The sequence below is a fragment of the Mobula birostris genome, chromosome 9 (assembly GCF_030028105.1).
Source record: "Mobula birostris isolate sMobBir1 chromosome 9, sMobBir1.hap1, whole genome shotgun sequence".
Taxonomy (NCBI): Eukaryota; Metazoa; Chordata; class Chondrichthyes; order Myliobatiformes; family Myliobatidae; genus Mobula; species Mobula birostris.
In genome coordinates this window covers 152,127,638-152,148,046 of record NC_092378.1, presented here as the reverse complement: position 1 = coordinate 152,148,046, position 20,409 = coordinate 152,127,638, and the positions used below count along the sequence as shown (strand labels likewise).

Below are 20,409 nucleotides of genomic sequence, written 5' to 3'. Positions count from 1 at the left end.
GTACACCATTTGCCTGACTGGATTGATGGAGCCCAAACTCATTAGAAATGGTTTTCTGTCCTTTTCCAGCCTGGTGAGCATCAACAACTTTTTTTTGAGGTCCTCAGAAATCTCCTTTGATCGAAGCATGGTACACTTACAAAAACCTTTGATAGTGAAGACCCAGGTTTATATTCTTTAAATAGGGCAGGGCCTCCCACAGTCACACCTGATTGTCATCCCATTGGTTGAAACATCTAACTTTTAATTTCCCCTTTAAATAAACAGATAATAGAGTTTCACATACTTTTTCTAACAAATACTTATAATATTGGATCATTTTTCTCAGTAAACAAATGAACAAGTATAATGTTTTTGTGTTTTTTAATTAGGTTCTCTTACTTTGTGTTAGGTCTTGTGAAAGATCTGATCATATTTTAGGTCATTTATACAGAATAGAGAAAATTCTAAAGAGTTTGTAAATTTTCTAGCACCGTTTGTACTTTTACGACTATGTTAAATGGATTAAATGTATCTAGGTTTTTGTTATCTACCAATTGCCATGGTCTTGCTCTTCGTCGAAGCAGTTGTGACTAGATTAGCTAATAAGCTTGTCAAGTTAATGGTGACTTAGTGACAATCACCATTTAGAATGATACGGTAATGGTCCCTTAATATTACATCATTAAAGGGTGGTACGGTAGTGTAGCAGCTTGTGTAACACCAAAGTCTCACCAAGTTAAGTTCAGTTTCCACTGTTGTCTGCGAAGAGTTTGCACATTCTCCCCCATGACTGCATTGGGTCCCTCTGAGTGCTCCAGTTTCCTGCCACATTCCAAAGGTCTGCAGGTAGCTGCAGGTACCGGAAGCATGGCAACACCTGCAGGCTGCCTTAGCACACTTCACGTGACTAATCTGATCTTTTATCTTCTTGCCATTTGTGCTATTTAAACAATGGTCAAGAACATTAAGTTAATTATTTAGGTAAAACTTGTAATGCCATTTGGATATTTTTGGAGTGTCCTGTTTAAAGTTGCTGTTCTTTCTTTCTCTTAGGAATCTCTGGGAAGAGTCAAATTCTGTTTGCTTTGGTCTTTGTCACTCGATACCTGGATCTGTTCACGGTTTTCATCTCTTTCTACAACACGTTCATGAAGGTAAATTTAAGATTGTGGCTGAAGAATTTCCTGGAACACTGAAGTGTGGTGGCACAAAGATCTTTCTTGCACAGTCACAATGTGGAAAATTTCCCCTGACACTTCCTATCAAAAATGATAGGATAAGTTCAATACAACTATTTACTGCCCAATATGTCTACTGTCACTCAGTGGTAGGTGTGAACAATGCTATAAGTATGCCACTCATTGGCCCATTTGGGTTTCAATTGCCAGAAGCTCTCTTCAGTCTCAGCTCAAACATGGCTGCACAAAGTTCTTTCAAAGTTGCTGTGTAAGTTGAAAGGCGGATTATGAAGGCACGTGGTACGTTAGCTTTCATTAACCGGGAAATCGAATTGAAGAGCCATGAGGTAATATTGTAGCTCTATAAAACTCTTGTTTTGACCGCACTTGGAATATTGTGTTCAGTTCTGGTCATCTCATTATGTGAAGGATGTGGAAACTTTAGAGAGGGTGCAGAGGACATTTACCAGGTTGCTGCCTGGATTAGAGAGTATATCTTATGAGGACAGGTTGATCAAGCTAGGGCTTTTCTCTTTAGAGCGAAGGAGGATGAGAGGTGATTCGATAGAAGTGTGTAAGATTGTAAGAGGCAAACAACAGGAAGTCTGCAGATGCTGGAAATTCAAGCAACACACATCAAAGTTGCTGGTGAACGCAGCAGGCCAGGCAGCATCTCTATGAAGAGGTACAGTCGACATTTCAGGCTGAGACCCTTCGTCAGGACTAACTGAAGGAAGAGTTAATAAGAGATTTGAAAGTGGGAGGGGGAGATCCAAAATGATAGGAGAAGACAGGAGAGGTAGGGATGGAGCCAAGAGCTGGACAGGTGATTGGCAAAGGGAATATGAGAGGATCATGGGACAGGAGGCCCGGGGAGAAAGACAAGGGAGGGGGAACCCAGAGGATGGGCAAGGGGTATAGTCAGAGGGAGGAAAAGGAGAGTCAGAGAAAGAATGTGTGTATAAATAACGGATGGGGTACAAGGGGGAGGTGGGGCATTAGCGGAAGTTAGAGAAGTCAATGTTCATGCCATCAGGTTGGAGGCTACCCAGATGGAATATAAGGTGTTGTTCCTCCAACCTGGGTGTGGCTTCATCTTTACAGTAGAGGAGGCCGTGGATAGACATGTCGGAATGGGATATGGAATTAAAATGTGTGGCCACTGGGAGATCCTGCTTTCTCTGGCGGGCCCTCACCTGCCACCCCACCAGCCTCCGGGTCCAACATATTATTCTCTGTAACTTCCGCCACCTCCAGCGGGATCCCAACACTAAGCACATCTTTCCCTCCCCTCCCCCCGCTTTCCACAGGGATCACTCCCTACGTGACTCCCTTGTCCATTCGTCCCCCCCATCCTTCCCTCCTGGCACTTATCCTTGTAAGCGGGACAAGTGCTACACATGCCCTTACACTTCCTCCCTTACCACCATTCAGGGGCCCCAGACAGTCCTTCCAGGTGAGGCGACACTTCACCTGTGAGTCGGCTGGGGTGATATACTGCATCCGGTGCTCCCGATGTGGCCTTCTATATATTGGCGAGACCCGACGCAGACTGGGAGACCGCTTTGCTGAACACCTACGCTCTGTCTGCCAAAGAAAGCAGGATCTCCCAGTGGCCACACATTTTAATTCCACATCCCATTCCCATTCTGACATGTCTATCCACGGCCTCCTCTACTGTAAAGATGAAGCCACTCTCAGGTTGGAGGAACAACACCTTATATTCAGTCTGGGTAGCCTCCAAACTGATGGCATAAACATTGACTTCTCTTTTTTTTTTAATTTGATTTTTATTTGGATAAGGAATTCACAAATATCATGTACTTTTTTCACACATATAACCTTTTCCATTTTTTTATATGTATAAAAACTACAATTATTTATACATTCTTAAGTACAACATTGAGATGATATAAAAGGAAAATAAACACTTAAATAGATAATTATGTACTGTGGTAAATCTAACCTATTAGGCTAAGTAATGGTATTAGTTGTTAAGAAAAATGGTAATAATAGTTTCCATATAACCCTTCTGGACCATTTCCACTGGTCCAAAATGTTGTATATAAGCCTATGTAACAACCACTGTAGGTGTTTATATCCTAATTTGTTCATGCTTGCTCCTGCCCGCAGACATAATTATCCAATCCCTATGTACTTATTTACTTAATTTTTTCATTTTTTTTATCCCCTTTCCCAAATCTTTCCCCTTTACTTGTGTTAATTCTCTATTTTCCAAAAGAAAACAAAAAAAAAGACATTTAGACTAGGGGTTGCTTACGTTAGCAATATTACTGTGTTGATGAGAAGAGCAGTATAAATCATTAGGATAGTCATCTAAAGTCTGCTCGCATTGGGGTTATATATTCAATCCATTTATTCCAGATTTGATAAAATTTTTCTTTTTGAATTCTCAGGGAGTAAGTCAATTTTTCCATTTTAAATATTTCCAAGATAATTTCGTACCAATCTTCTAAAGTAGGTGGTATTGGATTTAGCTATTTTCTAGTGATTGATTTCTTACTTGCCACTAAGAGGGCCTGCAGCAACTTTATATCTTCCTTCTGTTCAAGAAACAATACATGCCCCAAATAGAGCGTCTCAAAGTTCAGAGGTATCTGGGACCTAAGTACCTTAACTAACGTTCTATGAATATCTTCCCAATATAGACTTAATTTAGGGCAATCCCAGAAAATATGAAAATGATTTGCCTCCTTGGAGCCGCACCTTCTCCAACACATCACATTTGTATCTTTATATTTTAAACATTGACTTCTCTAACTTCCACTAATGCCCCACCTCCCCCTCATACCCCATCAGTTATTTATTTTTATACACACATTCTTTCTCTCACTCTTTTTCTCCCTCTGTCCCTCTGACTATACTCCTTGCCCATCCTCTGGGTTCCCCCCCCCTTTTGTCTTTCTCCCTAGGCCTCCTGTCTCATGATCCTCTCATACCCCCTTTGCCAATCACCTGTCCAGCTCTTGGCTCCATCCCTCCCCCTCCTGTCTTCTCCTATCATTTTGGATCTCCCCCTCCCCCTCCAACTTTCAAATCTCTTACTGACTCTTCCTTCAGTTAGTCCTGACGAAGGGTCTCGGCCGGAATCGTCGACTGTACCTCTTCCTAGAGATGCTGCCTAGCCTGCTGCATTCACCAGCAACTTTGATGTGTGAAGATTGTAAGAGGGCATTGATCGAGTGGAAAGCCAGAGACTATTTCCCAAGGTGGAAATGGCTAATGAGGGGGGCATCATTTTAAGGTGATTGGAGGAAAGTATGGGGGGAGATGAGGTATTTTTTAAAAATATTGTGAAGGGTGCTAGGGGTTCACAAGTGTATCACCCATTTACCCATTTTAAGAATCTTGTGTGCAATAGCTTGTGGTGGTTAGATTCTTAAACTGGGTGATGAGGTAATAAATCTGTTCAAAATGAAACAGATTTTGCCTTGTTCTTCAGTGCATATAAAATAAAAACTAGTGTGCAGAAACAGTATTTCCGAGTGGACATGTACTTCAGTGGGTCAGGCGGCATCTCTGTAGAGCTGGGGTTTCCACCCTGGTGTCAATGGACCCCTCGGTTCATGGTAAAAGAAGGGGTGGAAACTTCTGCTAGAGGGAATGAACAGTCAACTGCTTCAATAGGTGCATTTAATGTCAGCGAAATGTATACAATATACATCCTGAAATTCTTTTTCTTCGCAAACGACTGCGAAAACAGACGAGTGCCCCAAAGAGTGAATGACAGTTAACTGTTATAAACCCAAAGCCCCCTCCCCAGTTCCTCCCTCTTCCCTTGCACAAGCAGCAGTAAAGCGACCCCCCCCCCACCCCCCAAAAGCATCAGCACCCACCACTGAGCACAAAAGTGTGCAGCAAAGCATCAGTAAAGACACAGACTTGCAGTACCCCCAAAGACTACTCGGGGTATTCGACATATCAACGTTCCCTAATGAGAGGGAAAAAAAAAGTGTCCCTGTTTCCACGTAAAGAGAGGGGAGACATAGCAAGCAACGTCATTGCCTTATGGTGTTAAAAGTCTTTGCGTCACTTCTTCCGAGTTCTGGCCGCATCAGCTCACAGCAGCTCATTCCGATCCGTATCCCACGACACACCAGTTTTCTGTAGCAGACACTGACCAGCTGTATCCTCTGTCCCGCAATCCAGAGCCACGAATCCGACCCTGAAGGCGCACTAGTCCTCCGCAGGCCGCATCATAGTGGCACTAGGGTCATAGACCCCGAGAGCGAGTCCCATTTCTGCAAAGAACCGAAGTCGAGCGTATAACTCCAGGTCAGGCAGGTCTTCAAAAGAACCCTGAAAGGGAAAAAGATATTACAGACAGAAATAGAGCTGTTTCTGAAGACGCAAGCGAAGGAGTGTGTTGTGCTTCTTCCCCTAAACAACTCCTCCCTGCTTAGTCCCCTCCTGTAGATGTGTTCCTGACTTGCTGAGTTCCTCTCTAGCAGTTTGAGTGAGTGCTCGCAGTCGAAGTGCAGTACTCTCTGTCACCTGTTCAGACACTATTTGTAGTCTACACTGCTGGTCTCAACACTGTTTGTGTTACATGGAAACACTGCAGTTTTCTCTCGAACTTTACCCAACAGTGGAAGCATCCTCAGGACTGCAGTAGTTCAAAAAAGTGTTGCTGTACCACCCTTTCACAATGTCTTCTAAGGACGTCCATGAAATGCAGGCCTTTCTGGTGGGTTCATAAACTGCAAAGAGGAAAAGGAGCTTTCCTCTTCACCTTACACACCTTGGGCCCTCCCCTTCCCATTAAAGAACCAAACCAATTGCTTCAAAGGTGGTTATATTAATTTTTTTCTAACAGTTGTGGGTACATTACACTTCTAGAGTTATTTTTAAGAGTTTGTGTGTGCGCAGGTAAGCTCTTATGAAACACGGCTTGCTTGTCCTCTCAGATACTTATTGCTCTGCTGCTGAGCCATAGTGACTTTGTTTGTTTTCACAGGTCATCTACATTGCCTGTTCATTTGCCACAGTGTATTTGATCTACTTCAAATTCAAGGCTACATATGATGGAAACCATGACACATTCCGGGTGGAATTTCTGGTTGTCCCTGTCGGTGGGTTGTCCTTCCTGGTCAATCATGACTTCTCTCCAATGGAGGTAAATTATTTCAGAATTAGGTCTAATATCACAGTGTTGTTAAAATTTGTTGTTTTGCAGTACAGTGCAATATATTAAACATTACTATAAGTTTGTGGGCACGTAGCCAAGTGGTTAAGGCATTGGACTAGCTACCTGAAGGTCGTGAGTGTGCCAAGCTGTATGGGTCCTAGTGCCCTTCCCTTGGACAACATTGGTGTTGTGGAGAGGGGAGACTTGCAGCATGGGCAGCTGCCTGTCTTCCATACAATCTTGCCCAGGCCTGCGCCCTGGAGAGTGAAGACTTTCCAGTCGCAGATCCACGGTCTCACAAGACTAACGGATGCCTTTGCTACTTTTACTATAAGTTACAATAAGACTTGTATAAAAATAAGTGCTATCATGTTTGCTGTTGTGTGCTGGGGCAGCAGGCTGAGGGTAGCAGACACCAACAGAATCAACAAACTCATTCGTAAGGCCAGTGATGTTGTGGGGATGGAACTGGACTCTCTGACGGTGGTGTCTGAAAAGAGGATGCTGTCTAAGTTGCATGCCATCTTGGTCAATGTCTCCCATCCACTACATAATGTACTGGGTGGGCATAGGAGTACATTCAGCCAGAGACTCATTCCACCGAGATGCAACACAGAGCGTCATGGAAAGTCATTCCTGCCTGTGGCCATCAAACTTTACAACTCCTCCCTTGGAGGGTCAGACACCCTGAGCCAATAGGCTGGTCCCGGACTTATTTCCTGCCATAATTTACTATTACTATTTAACTATATATGGTTTTATTACTATTTAATTATTTATGGTGCAACTGTAATGAAAACCAATTTCCCCTGGGATCAATAAAGTATGACTATGAAATGGTGAGGGAGTGCTCGTGGGTCCATGGACCGTTCAGAAATCTGATGTACGGAAGGAAGCTGGGTCTAAACTTAAACTCATAACATTTTGAAAAACAGTTTCTGAAGATGCTTTTGTTAACTTTCCAACTAAATTTGATTAAGTTGCTTAGCCGTGATGTATCATATCTCTGCTCAACATGGGAGGTGGCTCAGAAAGGTTTCCTGTATTAGTGTTCAGAGGAGGTTCACCAGAATGATCCCAGGAATGAAGGGCTTAACATATGTTGGATTCTGGTGTTTAAATCCAAGGTTCTTTTAGAAGTCAGGAATGAGGCATAAAACTTCAATTGTTTTATTAAGAGTTAATAGAAAAAAGAGAACAGAAGCTGAACAGTGATAGGGCGCCTTACTCCTTGAGGGGAGGACCTAAAGATAGTGCCTAGCATAAAATGACTACTTTTATACCCAAAAGATAAGGAAATTCCATAGATAATAAGCCAATTAGAAAACTTATTCAATACTGCCATAAAAACAGACAATGACTAAATACTAGCCACTTAATGAAAGAACAAAGATGCTTTAGAATTATACTTTGTATAACCATATATTCACTCACAGGTGAAGTGTTGCTTCATCTGTGAGTCGGTTGGGGTCATATATTGTGTTCAGTACTCACAGTGTGGCCTCCTGTATATCACGAGACTTGACGTAAATTGGGGGACCGCTCCGCCAGAACAAGTGGGATCTCCCAGTGGCCACCCATTTTAATTTCACTTCCTACTTTGGGATAAGGTCACGCTTAGGTTGGAGGAACATCACCTTGTATTCCATTTGGATAACCTCCAACCTGATGGCAAGAACATCAACTTCTCCTCAAACTTACAGTAATGCTTCTCTTCGCCCCCCCCCCCCACCATTTCCCATTGCCTTTTCCCTCTCTCATGTTATTTCCTTGCCCACCTGTCGTTTTCCTCTGGTGCTCCTCTTCTTCCTTCCTAGCTCTTTGTTTCATCCCTCCCCCCCCCCCCGTTTCACTTGTCGCCTGGATCTTCTCTATCCCTCCCCCCACCTTTTAAGCCTACTCCTCAGCATTTTTTCTTCAGTCTTGCCAAACGATTTAGGCCTAAAACATCAATTGTGCTTTTTTCCATAGCTGCTGCCTGGCCCACATTTTGCGTGTGTTGCTGAGACATCCAGCATCTGCAGATTTTCTCCTCTTTGTACATAGGAGTGCTTTATGGCTGCAGAGCTGTACTCACTGGAATTTAGTGGAATGTTCGGGGGGGTGGGGGGAGTCTCATCAAAGCCTACCAAATACTGAACCATTAACTAGACTCTGAAAACTTGCACTCATTCCTCAATCATACTTTATCTACTTGTGCCCAACTCTGTCCCCTGTCACCAAGTGTATTCTAACTGCTATAAAGTTTGAATAAAGAAAGGCCCTTTTTTTTTTTAAGAGAAATTGATTATTTGGATATTTGGGTGCAAGTACCTCCCTGTAAGTCTTGTATATCAACCTCTCAGCCTCCTGAATGATCCAGAGTTTCCAGCTCCAACTCCCTAACGTGGTCCGTTAAAAGCTGCAGCTGGATGCATTTCTTGCAGGTGTAGTCATCAGGGACATTGAAGGTTTCCCTGCCTTCCACATCCCACAAGAGGAGCCTTGCACTATCCTGCCTGGCATCCCTACTGCTCTAAATGTACAATAAGAATAGATAATAAAAATAAATAAATCTACCTACAGCTACTCCCCTCCTTGTTAAAGCCTCAGCTCTCCACTCTTAACACTGGGCCTCTCACACAATGGCCGCTCCACTTAAAGCTGACTATGGTTCCCTAGGAAACAAATAATCTGCAGGCTTTAATGAAACTCTGCAAACTGTGACTTCATTTGATTGTTGGGGTAAAAGTGATTGAAGACAGTGTACTGAGTTTTGTACTGTCAGTCTTACCAGGTTAATTACCTGGGCTGACTGCACACTAAATTATCCTTGCCTGGACATTATCATAGCGATTGCCACAACATCCACAAATCCCAGCACAAACCACTCAGATACATTTGGGAAAGTGAGCCTATGTCTCTGCTTGGGATGGTGACTGACTACACTATCATTTCAAAGTTCAAGGTAAAGTTATTATCAAACTACATGTATGTCATCATATACTACCCTGAAATTCATGTTCTTGCAGGCATTCACAGAACGAAAAAAGTACAGTGGAATCAATGGAAAAACTACACAGGCTGACAAGCAACCAATGTGCAAATACAAGAAAAAATATTACTGAGAAAACAAGTTGTAGAGCCCTTGAAAGTGATTTCATATTTGTGTTCAGTGACCATTTCAGTGTTGCAGTGAGTGCAGTTATCCACACTGGTTCAGGACCCTGGTGCTTGTTGGGGTAATAACTGTTCCCAAACCCAGTGGTGTGAGTCCTGAGGCTCCTGTACCTCCTTCCCGATGGAAGCAGCGAGAAGAGCATAGCCTGGATGGTGAGGGTCCGACAAGTGTCAGCACTTTATCATGGCCTGGTATGAAAACACTAATGCCTTTGAATGAAAAATCCTACAAAAGATAATGGATTTGGCCCAGTACATCACAGGTAAAGTCCTGCCAATCACTGCCCACATCTATATGAAACCCTATCATAGGAAAGCAGCATTAATCATCAGAGATCCTCACCACCCAGGCCTGTTCCTTTCTCACTCTGCCATTATATACAAACGTTTGTAGAAGGTACAGGAGCTTCAGGACTTATACCACCAGGTTCAAGAACAGTTGCAGCCCCACAATCAGGCTTTTGGACAAAAGGGATAACTCCATTCACTTGCAAACAACAGGAATTCTGCAGATGCTGGAAATTCAAGCAACACACAAAAGTTGCTGGTGAACGCAGCAGGCCAGGCAGCATCTCTAGGAAGAGGTGCAGTCGACATTTCAGGCCGAGACCCTTTGTCAGGACTAACTGAAGAAAGAGTGAGTAAGGGATTTGAAAGTTGGAGGGGGAGGGGGAGATCCAAAATGATAGGAGAAGACAGGAGGGGGAGGGATGGAGCCAAGAGCTGGACAGGTGATAGGTAAAAGGGGATACAAGAGGATTATGGGACAGGAGGCCTAGGGAGAAAGACAAGGCGGGGGGGGGACCCAGAGGATGGGCAAGGGGTATATTCAGAGGGACAGAGGGAGAAAAAGGAGAGTGAGAGAAAGAATGTGTGTATAAAAATAAATAACAGATGGGGTACAAGGGGGAGGTGGGGCATTAGCGGAAGTTAGAGAAGTCGATGTTCATGCCATCAGGTTGGAGGCTACCCAGACTGAATATAAGGTGTTGTTCCTCCAACCTGAGTGTGGCTTCATCTTTACAGTAGAGGAGGCCGTGGATAGACATGTCAGAATGGGAATGGGATGTGGAATTAAAATGTGTGGCCACTGGGAGATCCTGCTTTCTCTGGCAGACAGAGCGTAGATGTTCAGCAAAGCGGTCTCCCAGTCTGCGTCGGGTCTCACCAATATATAAAAGGCCACATCGGCAGCACCGGATGCAGTATATCACCCCAGCCGACTCACAGGTGAAGTGTTCATGTCCTCCCCCTCCTGTCTTCTCCTATCATTTTGGATCTCCCCCTCCCCCTCCAACTTTCAAATCCCTTACTCACTCTTCCTTCAGTTAGTCCTGATGAAGGGTCTCGGCCTGAAACGTCGACTGCACCTCTTCCTACAGATGGTGCCTGGCCTGCTGCGTTCACCAGCAACTTTTATGTGTGTTGCTTCCATTCACTTGCGTAGCCTTTGAATTGCTCCCACAATCAATGATCTCACTTTAAGGCTTCTTTATCTTGTTATTTCATGTTTTCGTTATTTATTGCTATTTATTTATATTTGTATTTACACAGTTTGTTGTCTTCTGTGCTCTGGTTGATCTCTCATTGATCCTGTTATAGTTATTGTTCTATAGATTTGCTGAGTATGCCGGCAGGAAAATAAATCTCAGGGTTGTATGTGATGACATACGTACTCTGATAATATTCACTTTGACTTTGTCCTTCTAGATGTACTCAGTGGTGAGAATGGATTTTCTTGTGATGGACTAGGCTATATTCACTACTTTTGGAGATTTGGGGAGAGGTTTGTGTGCAGACACATTGGAAAAAACTTGAGGTTCTCGTGTGTTGCAGAAAGGGGTGTAAAATTCTTAGGATTGAAATGTGAAATTTAACTAAACCAAAGCAGTTCAAAAACATTTATTTGAAAAGTATTTAGCCTGAAGGAGGTCTAATCAAAGCTTTCTCTTGCAGATTCTGTGGACTTTCTCAATCTATCTGGAATCAGTTGCCATCCTACCACAGCTCTTCATGATCAGCAAGACTGGCGAAGCAGAAACTATCACGACCCATTACCTCTTCTTCCTTGGCTTGTATCGTGCCCTGTACCTGATCAACTGGATCTGGCGCTATTACTTCGAGGGCTTCTTTGACCTCATTGCTATCGTGGCAGGCGTGGTTCAAACCATCCTCTACTGCGACTTCTTCTACTTGTATGTCACAAAAGGTGAGAACTGCTTTCTCTCCCCGCTAGCTGGGTGAAGACGTCAGCGTGATGGTGGAGGCGGATACATTAGGAGTGTTGAAGATGTTCTTAGTTTGACACACAGATGAAGAAAAATGGAGGGCTATGTGGGTTTGATTGATCTTGGAATAGGTTAAAAGTTTGGCACCACATTGTGGGCTGGAGGGCCTGTACTGTTCCATGTTAACACACGAAATGCTGGAGGAGCTCAGCAAGTATAGGGATGATGCCAGGGATAAGTTTTGTTTTTACACGGTGGTGAGTGCATGGAATGTGCTGCCAGGACTGGTGGTAGAGGCAGATATGTTAGGGGCATTGAAGAAGCATTTAACTAGGCACATGAATAAATTCACATTGTGGGCTTGGGGATTATTTGAGGCAAGGTAGCTTTAAGTTTCCATTACACTCTAGTGTAGGGGTGGCCATCCTTTTACATTCCATGCATCAGTTCTTTCACTCATGAGTTCAGATGCGCCATATAACTCTTGTACCCCCACTCAATTCTTGTAAAAAATATGTTAATATAGAACTCATGCTTGAAAAAAATTGATGCATGGAATGAATAAGGTTGGTCACCCCTGCTCTAGAGCGTAGGAGAATGAGAGAAGATTTGACAGAGGTATACAGTTGAGGGGTAAAATAGGATAAATGCAGGCAGGCTTTTTCCACTGAGGTTGGGTGAGACTACAACTAAAGAACGTGGGTTAAGGGTGAAAGGAAACATTGAAGGGGAACCTGAGGGGAACTTACTCAGAGGGTGTGGCAAGTGTGGAATGAGCTGCCAGCAGAAGTGGGTTTGATTGCAACATTGAGAGAAGTTTGGACAAGTACATGGATGGGAGGGTTTTGGGGGGGCTATGGTCCAGATGCAGGTCGATCAGACTAGTCAGGATTATAGTTCTTCACAGACTATGTGTTGAAGGGACTGTTTCTGTGCTGTGCTGTGTTCTTCTGTGACTCTGACAATAAACCATAGTCATTATAATGACTTTTTCTTTCTCTGTTTTCCTTTAGTTCTGAAAGGAAAGAAGCTGAGTTTACCAGCTTAAGTGCCAAAGATCATCAGAACTTCTGCTGTTGGTCGTCTCCACACAAAGGAAGCATTACCACAAAAATCAAGAGCATAAGATGCCTAAAACAGAGAGCAGAGGCAATAACTGAGTAGTATTTGAAGTTAATGTCAGCAGCTGATCTGTCATATAATGGACCACAGACTTCAGTTTTCTGTTTTATGCATCTTTGCCTTTTTTATTACAATGTAAAAATATATTTTCTACAAAAATCTATGCTGAAAGGCTGAATTACTCATAGTGGTTTAAAACAATCTTGGAGGCTTGGATTGGAAATGCATCATGTGTTTCTGCCTGAGCTGTTTACGAGGATTAAGTGCAAATTGTTTGGAAGAAATTTGAACATGGCTGACCACGTTAATTTACTTGTAATGCAGTATCTGATGGACAAAACTGGTCTGTGATTTTATTTTTCCAACCACTTACTGTATTTATTTGAATTTGCCAAATTCTTCTTGAAAGTTGTTGATTCTATTCCCAGCTGCCACCTTTCGCTTCTACCAACCATTCAAAAAAAAACACTAGTTGTCTTAAAGGCTGTTGTAATGACAAGTAATTTGGCGAGATATGCTTTATTCTATCACCTCCAGATAGAATGCACATGTTCACATGTGAACATAGAACCTGAATAAAGATTAGCAAAACCTAACTACATTAGATGTGCATATTACTGATTGGAAAGTGGTTTGGACAATATAACGTTTTAAGTATTCAAGGGACCATGAGGCTTTGAGTTTGATCCTGGGTTTTTTATTTTGTTGAACAAATTGATGGAATCGCTGACCTCGACTACCACTCTTATTATTTTTGAAACATTGAGAGGTTTACCTTGTAGTTTTTTTTACACACTGAGCTGTTGCATGATATCTTGTGATACTGCCCAATAAACATTTTATGGAAAAAAAAAACCTTTCCTTGTGTTCTGACACATTTGTCTACTTTTTAGTCTAGATGTCAAAGTAGGAAAATGTCTGCTTTAAGTCGGCAGCATTTGTCCGACGTAAACTTTTCCTGCCCTCACACCTTCACCGAAGTGTACACTGTGAGGCTGCATACATTTGGGGTCTCAAAGTATTAATTTTACATTCTCTCCTTATTCAAATGTTGCTGATGTTGCAAAATGCCTTTAAAATGTAGTGACAAATTGTACACTTGAATCTATAAATAAAAGCCACAAAATACAATAAAAGTAATGGCTCTGAGATTGAAAACAAACTTTATCTTTTCATTTATTTTGCAGTTTCCCGCCATGGCTTGATTTCCTCTGCAGTGACCATTCACGACCTCTAGGTGGTGATAGACTACATGGTTACATGTCTGAGTTCAAAGTAAATTTATTATCAAAATACCCAAAACTACATTGAGATTCATTTTCTTGTAGGCATTAACAGTAGAACAAAAATACAATAGAATCAATGAAAAAAACTACTCATCAAGGCTGCCAAGCATTCAATGTGCAAAAAAACAAACTGTACAAATACAAAAAATAGTAATAATAAATAAAATTTGAGAACTTGAAAGTGAATCCATAGGTTATGGAATCAGTTCAGTGTTAAAGTGGCTGGAGTTACCTATACTGGTTAAGGAGCCTGATGGTTGAAGGGTAATAACTTTCTGAGCTTGTCAATGGTGGGGAGGGCTTTGCCTGGGTTTTATAACCTCACGGCATGAACATCGATTTCTCTAACTTCTGGCAACCACTTCCCCTGTTTATTCCCTCCTTATCCCACCAGCCCCAGTATGCCATTCCTTTCCCCTCTCCATCTGCCCATCTCCCACACATTTCCTCCCTCTGATTCCCCTCCCCATCTTTATTCCATGGCCCACTGTCCTCTTGTCGGATTCTATTTCCTTCAGCCCCTTGTCACTTCTACCTATCAGCTGCCATCTTCTGACATTTATACTCCTTCCCTATCCCTCACCTACCTATCATCCCCTCTCCCTGGATCCACCTATCACCTGCCATTTCTTATCCCTCCCCCTTCCTGCCAGCTCTTTAGACTGGCTATCACCCCTCTTCCTGGCCCTGAAAAGGTGGCTTGACCTGAAATGTTACTTGCAGGTATTCATGAGGTTCAGCGCTGTTAGAAGTGCAGTCCTTCAGTTGAAACCAAATTACTATGTGCTCTCCAAAGGACATCTTGTATGTTAGACTGACTTTTACTAAACAACACCTGAAAGGCATGCATTTTTTTGTACATCTATTCTTATGATTGAATGGTGAAGACTAAATTGTGCCAAATGGCCTAATTTTGTTTGTATGTCTTGTCCTTCAATGCCAATAGTGGGAAAATAAATACATAGAGTGCAATTTTATTTATGTTGTGCTACAGCATACTAACAGATTCTTCCGGCCCAGTGGGCCTGTGTGACCAATTAACCTACTAACCCACACGAGAAAATCTGCAGATGCTGGAAATCCAAGCAACACACACTAACACATAATGCCTTTGGAATGTGGGAGGAAATTGGAGAGATCTATGTGGTCACAGGGAGTGCATACAACCTTACAAAGCTACTTTTAAACAGAATTGACTAGCATTTACGGATATTGCCCATTAAACTGTTCAAATACCATGTTTGCATGATCGTGCTGGACGGACGATGCTGAGGATGTTCTACGAGTCTGTGGTGGCCAGTGCTATCATGTTTGCTGTCGTGTGCTGGGGCAGCAGGCTGAGGGTAGCAGACATCAACAGAATCAACAAACTCATTCGTAAGACTAGTGATGTTGTGGGGATGGAACTGGACTCTGACGGTGGTGTATGAAAAGAGGGTGCTGTCCAAGTTGCATTCCATCTTGGACAATGTCTCCCATCCACTACATTAATGTACTGCAACACACATCAAAGTTGCTGGTGAACACAGCAGGCCGGGCAGCATCTCTAGGAAGAGGTACAGTGGACATTTCAGGCTGAGACCCTTCGTCCTGACAAAGGTTCTCGGCCTGAAACGTCGACTGTACCTCTTCCTAGAGATGCTGCCTGGCCTGCTGCGTTCACCAGCAACTTTGATGTGTGTTGCTTGAATTTCCAGCATCTGCAGAATTCCTGTTGTTTACATTAATGTACTGGTTGGGCACAGGAGTACATTCAGCCAGAGACTCATTCCACTGAGATGCAACACAGAGTGTCATAGGAAGTCGTTCCTGCCTGTGGCCATCAAACTTCACAACTCCTCCCTTGGAGGGTCAGACACCCTGAGCCAATAGGCTGGTCCTGGACTTATCTCCTGGCATAATTTACATATTACTATTTAAGGTTTTATTACTATTTAATTATTTATGGTGCAACTGTTAACAAAAACCAATTTCCCCCAGGATCAATAAAGTATGACTATGATCAATCACCATTCACAATACAGGTGTTAAAAGTCAATAGAAACTACAAGCTAACAACCGATTCTCATTGCCAACTTCAGGGAGAGATACAGCAGCATGAAGACACACACTCAATGATTCAGAAACAGCTTCTTCCCCTCTGTATCCAATTTCTGAATGGACATTGACCCCATGAACACGACCTCACTACTTTAATTTAATATATATACTTACTGTAAATCATGTGTTTTAAAATCTATTATATATTGTACTGGTGCCGCAAGGACAACAAAATTCATGATATATGCTGGTGATATTAAACCTGATTCTGATGATGTTTTGAAATGAGTGAAATATCCCCCAGTTGGTGTGTGCTTTGCATTCTTATCTTGTCTATGGATGCCAAATGGCTCCAGTCCCCTGTTGTGTAAAGAGAAGCAATGCTCTTCAAAGACCTCCCTTGCCTGAGTTGACTGCACACTATCCATAAACCCCTTACCTGGACATTATCTTACACTTTGCCTTGCCGCAACTCAAGTAACAATGTAAAGGCAGTGAGCAGTTGGTGACATGGAGCGATTTTAACATCAAGTGTTGCTGGCACATCATCAACTCGGTGAGGATGTCCTTTGATCTGCCATCATGTTGAGACGTCAGTGGAGGAATGCTGCTGACTGGTACACTCCAGGCTGTGGGAGTACGTGCTGAGGGTTGCACCGAAGCTCGGTGCACCCACTCCAAACACTGGGTGGGGAAGGACCACAGTGTAGGATTCTTCTGCTATTGGACAAGGAGGGGCTGAGGTGGGTGAGGAATCCCCTCAATTATTGGAGTAGTATACCACCCTGGGGGTGGGCACACAAAAGGCAGTACGACTGAGCAGTTGAAGTGGCAGGGTAACGGACTTGAGAGCAAGGAACAATCTGAGGTTTGACAAATTTAAGCATTAGGTGGTGGGTCCATGGTCCAAGACTAGATTGAAGCAGCAGGGTTCGGGGTCTGAGAACAAAGATTGACCTACTGTTTGGCCAATTTAAGCACTGGGCCAGATTGGAAAGGTCAGGGGGTTGGTGCTGGAGGTGAGTGACATGCCGGTGTATAGTTCTCTACTTGCGAGGTTTACTAGTCTCTGCATTGAGCTGAGGCTCCTGGATTGGCTGTGACTGACTTTGTGGCTGTGGACTCACTTTTGTGAACTTCGATTCTGAATGTTGTTTGCTTGCTTTTATTGTTTGCATGACTTAATTCTTTTGTGCACATTGGGTGTTTGAAGTCTTTTTTAATGGGTTCTACTGGGTTTCTTTTTTCTGTAAGGAGATGAATCTCAAGCTGTATATACTAAACATTGATAATAAATGTACTTCGAACTTTTATGTGTAAGGATTTTGAGTACTGTAAGCATTGATTATGAATATAAAAAAGGCACTGCACAATTTATTCTTGTAAACATTTTTATTAGCAATCAACATTTTGTTTAAGATAAGTTTTGTTAAAAGGTGTGTACACCATTACTTCATGCTTCATGTTAAAATTGCATTGTTCAAAGGAAAGAGGAGTGTTATATTATCTACATGTCTCAACAGGTCCTCTAATGAAAGGTTGGACAGATTAGGCTTCTGTTCACGGAACCTAGAAGAGTGAGAGATAATTTCATTGGGAAAAAGTTAAGATCTTGAGATTTTGATGGGAGTCAAACAAAGTAGGGCAGCAGGTCCCCTATGTCTGTCCATTATCAGAATGAGGTTCATTATCACTGACATACACTCAGTGGCCAGTTCATTAGGTACACCTCATTAATGCAAATATCTAACCAGCCAATCATGTGGCAGCAACTCAATGCATAAAAGCATGTGGACATGGTCAAGAGGTTCAGTTGTTGCTCAGGCTAAACATCAGAAAGGGGAAGAAATGTGACAGGATGTCTTTGACAGGGTGGCTTGAGTACCTCAGAAACTACTGATCCCAGGATTTCCATGCACAACAGTCTCTAGAGCTTACAGAGGATAGTGTGGAAAACAAAACACATCCAGTGAGCGGCAGTTCTGTGGGTGTAAAGGTCTTGTTAATGAGAGAGGTCAGAGGAGAATGGCCAGACTAGCTCAAGCTGACAGGAAGATGACAGTAACTCAAATAACCACACGTTACAACAGTGGTGTAGGAAGAGCACCTCTGAATGCACAGCACATTGAACCTTGAAACGGATGGGCTACAGACACAGAAGATCACACTGGGTTCCCACTCCTCACCTAACAGAGTGGTCGCTGAGTGTATGTTGTGAAAGTTAATGTTTTGTGGCAGCAGTACAGTGCAATAATACAAATGACTAAAAGTTATAATATGGAATATAAAAAAACAAGTGTAACGAGAGAGCAAAATGGTGAGGTAGTGTTCACGAGCTGCTCAAAAATCTGTTGGTCGGGGGGTGGGGTTTGGGAAGAAGCTGTTCCCAAAACATTGAGTGTGCATCTCCAGGATACTGTACCCCTCCCTGATGAGAAGAGGACATGTCCTGGGCGATAATGATGGGTGCTCCCCATTTGCGGCATTGTGTTTTGAAGATGCCCTCAAAGGTGGGGAGACTGTTGCCCATCTTCTTATCGTGACCACGGACAGCCTATACATGGCCCAGCCAGAATTGGACTCATTTTTGCGCCTTGTTGTTGAATTCGGCAAGATCTGCAACAGTACAGGGTTCCTCTAGCGATGGGCATTGCAGGAGATGTTGCATAGTTTGTGGCTCAGTTCCACATTCACAAGTTGTCGGGCTGGTTCTATATCCCCATCTGCTCAGTGACACCTTTGAACGATCTACACCAATCCTAAGTCTGTTAAGGCACTTCCAGACTGCCCAGTTGCAATTAGCTCCTGGGGGAAGGCTTTCACCCGGTGGAATTTCCATCGTTGGGGTTTGTTTGAGACTGGTGAGCCGGTCTTTCCACAAGGCAATGCAGGCTTCAGATGGGTTTGATTGTAATGGAACAACACTGTTCATGAAGCTCTTCCTTAACTTTAGGCGGCTGGGTGTAGGTGTATGACCATGTAGCGGGTGCCTCTCATCTGATGTTTGACGGAGTCATTCTTTCTTGCTGGCTACCGTTCTTCTTATATCAGGGGGAGCGATACCCACCAGGATATATAGATTGTTGTGTTTGTTGGATTTAAACAACCTGTGATAAGTTGGCAGCGTGCATTCAGAGCAGCATCCATCTTCTTAGCATGAGTAGATCTTTCCCATGCAGGGCAGGCGTATTCGGCAGTGGAAGAGCAAGTGCACTGCTTCGCAATGTTTTCCAGCTTGCTCCCCATTTTGTGTTAGTGAGCTTATTCAGGATGTTGTTTCATGCGCTCACTTTTGCCTTTGTCTTGTTGATGCGGTTCTTGAAAGTGAGGCATCTGTCATGGGTGACTCCCAAGTAGATTGGGTGCTCGCGATGCCTCAGTGTTGCTCCAGACCTGGTCACTTTAAGCTAGCTCTTGGCTTCACGGTTCCTGAGGTGGAATGCACAAACTTGCGTCTTCGATGGGTTTGTGCAGAGGTGGTTTTCTTCATTGTGGGATGTTAGTCCCTCCAAGGCCTCAGAAAGCATTTTCTCCACGGTGTTAAAACCAGCACTTTGGGCAGTGATGCATAAGTCATCAGCATATATAAGACGGCGTGTGACATCATCTATAGGCTGGCCATTCGTGGAGATGTTGTACAGAGCGGTGCAAACGCACTGCCCTGAGGAAGACCATTCTTCTGAACATGCCACCTACTGCACTTCCCACCTCGTTCAACATAGAACCAGCGATTCTGAAGCACGCTTCTAACACCTCTGTTAAGTGAATATTTTTTGTCATCTCTAGGATCTTGCAGAGGAGACGTCTATGGTTCACTGTATCGTAAGCTGCTGGCAAGTCTACAAAAACAGCACCTGTTACCATCCCTTGGTCAAAACCATCTTGGATATACTGTGTGAGGTTGAACAGTTGGCTTGTTGTTGATCTGCCGGGGCGGAAACCTGCTTGCTCTGGAATGATCTTCTCATCTCCAGTTGGTGCTACCCTATTGAGTATCAGGCGTTCCAACAGCTTATTGATGTGGCAAAGCAGTGAGATTGGCTGAAAAGTCTTAGGATCTGAGGGATCTTTTCCGGGCTTTGGTAGTGCTATTACATGTGACTTCTGCCAAATATTAGGTAGCTTTTGTGTTGCCAGACAGCGGCTGAACAATTGTAGGAGCCATTTCTTTGCTTGCTGTCCAAGATGCTTTATCTGCTCCGGTACTATGTTGTTGAGACCAATTGCTTTCCCGTGTTTTAGACTAGATTTCCAGCTCTTCCATG

The 20,409-nt window shown here is 43.2% G+C and overlaps 1 protein-coding gene across 1 annotated transcript in view; it reads left to right on the top strand.

Annotated features, from left to right (window-relative positions):
- kdelr2b (KDEL endoplasmic reticulum protein retention receptor 2b) overlaps window positions 1–13,980 on the top strand; it is a 33,045-nt gene extending 19,065 nt beyond the window's left edge. Inside the window, exons 2-5 of the mRNA XM_072269157.1 lie at window positions 1,036–1,136; window positions 6,139–6,297; window positions 11,425–11,677; window positions 12,710–13,980. Coding sequence (XP_072125258.1) covers window positions 1,036–1,136; window positions 6,139–6,297; window positions 11,425–11,677; window positions 12,710–12,744 — 548 coding nt within the window. The 3' untranslated portion in view covers window positions 12,745–13,980. The remainder of the gene's footprint in view (window positions 1–1,035; window positions 1,137–6,138; window positions 6,298–11,424; window positions 11,678–12,709) is intronic.
- The last annotated feature ends 6,429 nt before the right edge of the window (window positions 13,981–20,409 follow it).